This window comes from Sphaeramia orbicularis, chromosome 19 (genome assembly GCF_902148855.1).
Source record: "Sphaeramia orbicularis chromosome 19, fSphaOr1.1, whole genome shotgun sequence".
NCBI lineage: Eukaryota > Metazoa > Chordata > Actinopteri > Kurtiformes > Apogonidae > Sphaeramia > Sphaeramia orbicularis.
Genome location: NC_043975.1, coordinates 25,365,108 through 25,374,362, shown reverse-complemented (window position 1 = coordinate 25,374,362; position 9,255 = coordinate 25,365,108). Strand labels below are relative to the sequence as shown.

Sequence of the window (9,255 nt, the reverse complement as noted above, 5' to 3'; positions counted from 1 at the left end):
CCGTGCGTGGGTTTGTCTAGGTTCCACTCAGGTTGAGATCAAATTGGCCCCATCCAGATGCTTCCGTTGAAAATAGCATGTAGGGGCCAAATAGTTTAGCTCTTGGAGTCCGACTCCACCTTGTCAGGTTAATGGCCCTTTGTGAGGCTCTGGGAATGACAGAGATGGGGCGCAAAAACGAATGTTCCGATCAAGTGTGTACACAAACACACTCACATCTACTTATAGCTCTGTCATTACTTGTCAGATCATTTTAGACCTCACTTTAGGTCTACAGGAGCCCAGTCACTGCTATAAAACATTCTTAAGGATTATGGTGCTATACTGAGGATCAAGGTGGGCGTTTATGGGAGATGATTGTGATCTGATCTGACCTCTACTTTATATTAGATATTTATGAAGCTGGTATGAGCCCCTACAATGATAAGACCTCCTGATAAGACCTACTGACCCCCATAGAGGAAGATTTTACTCAGCTGTGTAACTAAGCAGCACCTGGTAAAAATGTAACTCAAGCCAATGAGGTGTAAGCACACAAGCACGCACATAGGTATAAATGTGCATGTAATTATCCTTTACGTTCATGATGTGGCATACAAGTACGCATTTGATACCTGGCACTGAGATTAAATGAAGGCAAACGATTACTATCTGGGCACCAACTTGTTGTAATTGTAGTTTATAATGACCAAAACATCTGTGTGTGATAATAGCATCAGCCAAAAGTGCAGATCTACCTACTGTCAAATCATAACTCAGTTGATGCGGGTGGAAGAAATTATCGAGATATTTTCCTCGTTTTTGCAGCAGATGATTTATTCTATTTGCAGAAACAGGCAACATCTGTATTTTATCAATAACATTCAAAATGTATAAAAAAGTTTTTTTTTTTTTTATAATCCTTGATAGAACAAAAAACTATACTCTAGGGGAAAAAATGACAAAAAAATCTGATATTGGAGGCACTTATGGCTTGGCAACATTTGTGCAATCTGAGTTTTCCCAGGTGGTTGTAGTCAAGCATCAAAGGTCATAATTACTGTACTGGAACCAGAGAGGATGTGCTCAAACACAATCACATCATGCTCCTGTATGTTATCACTAGCCTTTAAGCTGTTCGTTGGCTTTGTCACTGCTCTGCAATGACTGTAGACTTGGAGTTTTGGTGAGGTATCATGTCAAATATAGTATATAACCATAGTTACTGCAACAAGAATTGGGATTTATAACAAGTATTTATCAATGGCACATCATAATGCAATTCATTGTGGACATAAATCAAATATTTACATCAACAACCACAAAAGCAAACTGGATGTCTAGTTTCTTTCTGGGGAAAAAAAAAAAAGTCTCATTTGATTCCCACAGGCAACTTGAAATGACAAAATGTTGCATAGCGCTGCATTTGCATCCACTTGACCCCAGTCTGCGTATGTCATGATGCTGTTGGCGTGTACTTTTAACAGCGCCTCTTGGTCCCTCGCTCATTCAGAGCTGGGTGAAGCCGCAGAGTCTATATCGTCATTTTCCAGGTCGTTTGGTGAGCCTGACTGTCCTCCTTTTACTCTCTTCCACTTCATCCTCCTGTTCTGGAACCACACTTTCACCTGTAGTCGAAAGACAGAAGAAATGCTACATTAGAGTTAACTATGCCATGAACTATGCCACTATTCTATGAACTATGCCATGCCCCCACCCTACTGCATCTTCTTTACAGACTGGAACTACATCCGCACATGGACGTCCATCAGTCCTGGTGCATCTACAGTCTGTCCGTCCATGGGAGTGGATCTCTCCTTCACTGTGGTTCTACCCGAGGTTTCTCTTTTCCCACTAGGTTTTTGGAGTTTTTCCCTGATCCATTCCCTTCTTTTACTGTTTGACTGTTGTTTGTTTTCATATCCAGCTATTTCTGTAAAGCCCTGTGTGTCTTTTTTTATGTTTTTATGTTATATACCTGTTGTGAAGCACTTTGAGTCTGCCTTGTGCATGAAATGTGCACTATAAATAAAGTTGAATTGAATTGACTTAAAGCTCATATGTTAAAGGAAATGTTTGCATTACCAACTGTCACTTTTGCATTGTGAGTTCAGCATTTACTAAATGCCAAAGTAAAACTGCACGAAGTATATTAGAAAGTGTTCAAAAACTATAAAAGTAAACTAAATGTAAATTAATTCTATTCTCTCATAGTGTTTCTGCCATCCCATACTGAACACAGAATATGTGCATACTCTATGTATTAGAACTTGTAAAATGATCACTGTGGTTTTTTTTATGTTTGGCATTTTTTAACAAAATTTACAACACGGTCAGCAGAAAAACAGACAAATAATCTCCCTCAAATCCCCCTGCACGGTATATAAATTGGCTTGGTTTACTTTGGAATTACAGGGAGAATGAATTGTCAGAACAAAGTACTTGGTTCTGGCTCAGAAATCTGTACAAAAATACAGGCAGAGAGTATCGTATAGACAGTAGGTCATAGAAGTCAATTATCAGGATGTCAGCCTACACAGGAAGTAGGTTTATTCACAGTGGATTGTGTGCATCTGTATCTGCACTGTTCTGAAATGACTATGATATCATGCTTTAACCGTCTTTCCAAGAATAGCAGCAAAAACATGCGCTTCCCGAAGTTCAAGGACAAAGCAGATACAAAAATGCAACACTAGAAGCATCATGTATTCATCATAATTATGTATAATAACAGAAACAGTTTGGGTGCACACAGCGAAAATCAGTTTTAATACACAAGATTATACAAATACAGAATATAATAGCATTTTGACAACTCCAAGTTTTAAGTTTCTCCGGCCAGACAGCCTCAGTCGAGCATTTAAGGTCAGGCTTCGAGTGAACTTTGCGAATCCCACTAAGTATTCCCGCCTGCAACTCACATATGAATTTCTTCCCACATACTGTAGCCTCTTCATCCAAGTTCATCTGCTCATTGTGACTGATTGAAAAGACGGCAAAAGGCCAAGACATGTAGGATGAGCTGGAAAAAGCACGGAGAGTTGCAGTGGGAGCTGGGAGTGAAGATGGATCCTGGCTCTGTGAGTGTGTGTCTAAATGTGTCTGTCTGTACAAGTGTGTGTGTGTGTGTGTTCTAGAGGGCCTGGGAAATAGATTTAGGAGCAGACTGCAGTATGTGTGGTCACTGTGGCACTGTGGCCTCATTAGGAGGAGCTGGGACGCTGGGCCTGACAGACTGGGGCTTTATCCAGCAGCATCTACATATGTTAGCCTTATTTCATCCAGTCTAGATCTGAAAACCCACTCAGTAAAGATGCATGAAATTCTACTTGAACCACAGGATTAAAATTTTAATATTCTGGAAAAGAAAATGGATGTGTGTTTGTGTGTGTAAATGACCATATAGGAGATGAATGATATCTTAAAGGGTGCTGCTCATCTTAAAAAACAATAATTACGTCATTGATTTCGTTTTTTTACAGAACAGATGGAGAAATAAAAGAAAAAAAATAACTTGTAGTATTTTGAATTACTATTTCAATTCTTGTTAGGTGGATTGTGTTTCTGGAAAAGCACAAAAAGTGTTACTTTTATCTATTTTCTAACCAAAATGTTTCTTCTAGATGTTGCCCATGTGTTGTATAAGGTGTCAGTATTGATTAAATAAAAGAATAGTGTGTTCAAAATAATACAGAACAACCTGTACTATTTTTTTAATTTAAAATTCTATTCATGGATGATGGATTATGTTTCTGGAAAAGCACAAAATTAATTACTCTTATCTATTTATACACTATTTTACAACAAAAATGTGTCTTCTAGATGTTGCCCATATGTTGTATAAGGTATCAGTACAGATTAAATAAAAGAAAATTGAGTTTAAAGTGTGTTATTGCATTTAACTATATATATATATATATATATATATATATATATATATATATATATATATATATATATATATATATATATTTATGTATAATACAGATGAGTGATGGCAATGAGAGGCTCCAAACGCTGATGTATATATTTGATGGAGTACCTGTCTCTCTGTGAGGTCCAGGTTGACGGCGATCTCGTAGCGACGGAGCCTGGTCAGGTAGTTGTGGTGGGTGAACTCGGCTTCCAGCTCTCTCAGCTGCTCCTTGGTGAAGGCTGTGCGCTCTTTCCTCGCCTTGCAGCTGGAGTCCACCTTATAACTGGCCTCTTGGATATCTGAAAATGAATTTTGCGCAGTTTTGAAGTGATTTTTTTGTGTTTTTTTCTTCATCTGAAAGTTTTTGTATCCATACTCTATTAAAAGAGGGCACGCATTATTCTTCATTTTACATCACATTTGTATTAAATTAAGAAAAAAAATGATTCAGTTTGTCGTTTTTATTCTATATGTGCTCAGTTTGCATTCAGTGTCAGTCTACTAATTGACCCTTTTAGGCCTAATATGATTTTAAATTCAGTCTTCAAACATTGTGTGTCCAGCTTTACTATTACACAGACCTTAAGGGTCTTTAAAGCCAACAAAACCACAACTCCAAAGACTCTTTAATAGGAGGGCCCTCATATAGTAAAAAAAGACCACCCTGACCTGTCCTCATGAGTCTTGTCACCTGCACTGTTTATGTGCGTCTGCGCTATATATGTGACTCATCTGCCTGTATATGAATGGAAATACAGTACATAAACAAATTTAGCATTTTCGCATGTCTCCTTACTTTGTCTGTGATCTAATATTTTCTATCTCGACACAGGGCAGGGGCCACCAATCCAGGCACATAGGGACTGAGTTAGGCGTGGAATGCAGCGGAACATCGTTAAAGCCTCTAACAAAAGAACAAAGGTGCGGATGTGTCCAGGTCTGAATGCTGTGTGTGTGTGTGTGTGTGTGTGTGTGTGTGTGGTTTTGTGTGTGTGTGTTACATATCTCAAAATATTTCCCTCTGGAGCATGAGTGGTAGATTTGCATTAACTCATCTTGACATGACAGCAACACATCCAAAAAAAAAAAAAAAAAAGCCTGAGATGTCCATGAATGTGGAGATGGGTGAAGGGGTCAACCAGTGCATGTAATTTTAACTACACTGACATAGGGTTTTGATATTAAAAGTGCTTTGTTGAGCTTTCAGAACCAAAATAAGCGCTACCAAATGGGTTCCATATCCTCTCAGAGCCTTCAGTCGAACCCCAATAGCTTTCTTTAGTGAGTTTTTATAGAATAAACTAAATTTTCCAACCTTTCTTATGACAATTTGTGCAGGTTATTGATGAAATTTCTAGATTCCTGAGGCTTAAAATTCCTTCGGTAACAATAGGGTTTAAGTCCTCATTTACCAGGATGAATACAAATAAAACCTGGTTGATGTTAACTGTCAGTAAAGTCTCGCTTGTGCCTCAAGATCAACTTGTTTGGGTAATATTTGTGCAATGGTAGCGACACCAGCAGCTGATGTAATCACCAGAAAATGGTTCTAATTTGTCAAAGTGAGAAGTTTTTCTTGGTGTTTGCCAGAGCACTGGGCCAGGATGTGAAATGGACTGGACTGCAGTACCTGATCCAGATGTGTCTGGGCAGACCAGGATATTCTGGATGTGTGTGTGTGTGCATGTGCAGAAGTTGAATTTATGCATGCCTACTTATGTGCCTCTGGATGAGAAACGTAGAACTGCTGGCGTACCCATGTGTCATAGTGGAAACCTGTCCCACTGTTGTTTGTCATTAATGACAATCTGCTTTAAGTGTGCCAGCTGAACCTAGCCTCGTCAGGCCGCGTCTGGAACTGTGTCAGGCAGGTTTAGTAAGTGAACACCTGGCAGGGCACATACTGACTCTCACTAAACAGGCCCCCAATAAATATCCTGCACAGCTAGAGGCCGTAAACTGACAAAGAGAAGGCTTCTGCTCTCAGCGGGGTCCCAAAGACAAACAGCATTTGGTGCTTTCTGAGTGTATGGTGCAAGAGTAGTTTGTCTTAATCAGGACTGAATTAAGTCTGCTGTAAATGTGTAATTAGTACTTTTAAAGCAAAACCACAGAGCAGGTTCCATTCTGTTTTTTGTTTTTTTAATTTTCCCACAATATCTTAGATACTACTACTACTACTACTGCTACTACTGCTACTAATACTACTACTAGATCTACTACGACTACTACTACTACTACTACCACTACTACTACTTCTACTACTACTATTACTGCTACTTCTACTACTACTATTACTACTACTATTACTACTACTACTACTACTACTGCTAATAATAATAATAATGATGATGATGATGATAATTTCACATCACCATTTTGCAGAGGTGTGAATAAAATCTTACATTCATTTCCTAATATGTAAATCAGATAATATTCATGTATCAGATATCATATTGGGTTTCACCTTTTGGAAAAATCTCTCTTTGCACTGCAACACAATATCAGTGTAAGTACACACAGACTTTAGTAGACTGTATAGCAGCTCTGTCTGTAATACGGATGCCTTCAGGACATTTTCCTAATATATGCTGTTCTAACAGCTAGTCAATACAAGACTGAATGGCTCTTTTTTGAAACCAAGAACTGATGTAGTGGTCAGGCATGTTGCATGCACTCAGTGGGAGATTGTGTTACGGCTTAACGACAGGAAAATGTCAATGGATAAGAATGTAAAAAGTGGGCTAACAGGCAAGTGATTTTACCAGACGTGGTCTGGCATGTTTTCACTGTAGTGAGTGGAGGTTACAATAAGGTAAGAAAGGGAGGGGGATCTATAGTCCCCCCATCCTCTTCAATTAGCCTCATGTCTGTTACAGACATAATTATTCATGCTGTAGGATCAGTTTTGTTTTGTTTTTAATGGACAAAAAAATATAGTTTTGGAGATGAGAGATGGTAGATTAAATGACACGTAGACTTTTATTGTGGAAAAAACCCATGTAGTATATGTTAAAATAAAGATTTTATTAATAAATCAAAACAAAGAAAAAACATCAGTGACATTCATTTGTTAATTAATTTGATTTTTTTTTTTAAATTGGTTAAATGGATTTTGTATTTGTATCACTTTTGGGTAAAATTGTAATATGGATGTAAATATTCTTTTAAAGTACATAAATTCGTTAACAGTGAGGGTTAGACTTAAACCAAGAGAAAAGTGTAAAGCAAGGTTTTTCAGTTTACTTTTTGAATTTTTTAAATGATATCTGTTTTTAGCAAGTGAAATAAAAATGATTTGCATATGATGAACACGCTTTTCTTCTGCTGCATTATAAACTCAATATAGTCCAACTTTTACATTGAGAAATTCAGCTTGTATCGCATCAACATTTTCATCAGTCTTAGCTTAAAATAAAATTACAAATATTTGCAACTACTCACTGTAAATAACTATGGAATTTGATATGAATTATTACTGTTAACTTTGTATATAATAAAGTCAGTCTCGACACTTAATGTGGTGATGTATACTCACATTTTTTTTAAACTGCAGAAACCTGATGTCATATTTAACTGGCATCTTAACTGGGTCATGCTGTAATAAAACAATGGTCTATTTCCATAGGATACCGGGCACAATTAAACGCTCGGATGTCTCATTAATCATTTCAGCCTTTTGAAAGCCCTTGAACAATAAGAGGATGCAACTGCAACTTTTTAGTGTGTGTGGTGAACACTAAAGTCTTGTCACCTACTCACCTTTCACATAGCAATCTGGTGAGAGTCCTGTTAAAGACTAATTTGGTGAGGAAATGCACAGATGATTTGTATTATTGCCAGCTATGACAGAAGGCACAGACGAAAAATTTCAGCCTCGACACATTTAAGATAGAATTGTCTATTTATTTTTACCGAGAAACAAGGTGTGTTTTTGTTTATTACATTTTTGTATCATTGTAAACTAATTTCAAGCAGGTAAATTAACACAAATTTATTTCATTTATTTACACACTCCTCACTTTTCTGTTCATGGTAAATGAAGTCATTGTATATTAGAAAATGGTGGAAATTTGATGTGACATTTAAGATTCCCTGCACAGCTGACTCCCATCTACCCCAGCTCACCCTGACTCACCTGTGACGTCCCTCTTTCTTTTATTGGAGCTCTTCTTATCTGAGTCAGCTGATGCCACGCTCTGGGGTGAGTATTCTCCATCCAGGCACACGGACACAGCCCCCGGCAGCCGCTCGCCACCTACACTGTCCATCTCTGGCCCTACGTTGACCCCTCCACCTCCAGCGCCCACCGCCACGGGGGCAACAGGTGGACAGGCCTCGGGAGCCCTCGCCCGTGTCTCACAGGAGCTGAACTGCCAATCGGCTCTCTGATAACCCCCTTGGCTGTCTTGGTACAGTCTGTCGTCACGGGGGTAGGCTGGATGCGGTGAGGCTGGCACCAGGCAGGAGCTGGAGAAATCTGTGTAGGCCAGGAACTCAGGCTTCTGGTGCAGGGAGAAAGGGGCCTGCTGGTACTGCAGATTCCCCCCCGGGACACCTGAGTGAGGGTTCCTCATGCAACCCCAAATGGGGCTACCAGGATGAGCGCTCCGCATGCAGCTGCTGGCTGGCTGATCCATAGTGGTGCAAATACACTTCACACACTCTTGAATCACTCAATTATGAGTCCAACTTAAGGCAGGATTTGTCTTTTATCAGTGTTGAGAAAACTCCACTTAGCTGATTGCACTTATTAAACACTAGTCATCATCTCACTGCATCCACCTCTGGAGTACTCACGTCTATCTGAGGCTGCTGACTCTTCCACGGCCCAAAGCGCGTGAGGATAGACGCCTTCCTGTGACAGTGTGTTTCCCCTTTCTTTTTGGGAGTGTGTGTGTGACGTCCTTCGGAGCCTCTGGTCCTGACACGCTCACACACACTTTCCCTCTGTCTTGCTCTCACACACCCTCTTTCTCTGACTGGCTTGTGGCGTGTTGGGAGAGCTGCATCCGTAACTGCATGACTCCCCTTCTTGGCTGGCTGTTTTCACAACTCTTCTAAGGCATTCTTGACAAGTGAGCCCTCCTCCTTTTTAAACATATAGGTGGGAAAGAGTGGCAAGTTTATGGAGTGTAACGTGAGATTGCAGAGGAGGAGCCCTGTCGGCCACATGTTGGTAGTACCCTCCAACCAACCCTGCCTCATCAACTATTAATCACGGGGGAAATTTTATATGCACATCTAATGGGCTTTCCAGACGTGGGGCTTTTTAAAGGGACATTGTCTGTAAAATATAAAGCAAGCACCCACCCACATGGGAGCTGGGGACCCCAACTTATTTCAGCTTCTTAGTGCTT

General features: G+C 39.6%; 1 protein-coding gene across 1 annotated transcript; it reads right to left on the bottom strand.

The window, feature by feature from the left end:
- Positions 1–809: 809 nt before the first annotated feature.
- meox1 (mesenchyme homeobox 1) lies at positions 810–8,942 on the bottom strand. The gene is made up of 3 exons (XM_030122255.1): positions 8,034–8,942; positions 4,022–4,194; positions 810–1,607 (listed from the first exon to the last, which is right to left on the bottom strand). Exons 1-3 carry the CDS (start codon positions 8,533–8,535, stop codon positions 1,485–1,487), a joined length of 798 nt encoding a protein of 265 aa, XP_029978115.1. The 5' UTR covers positions 8,536–8,942; the 3' UTR covers positions 810–1,484.
- Between the last annotated feature and the right edge of the window lie 313 nt (positions 8,943–9,255).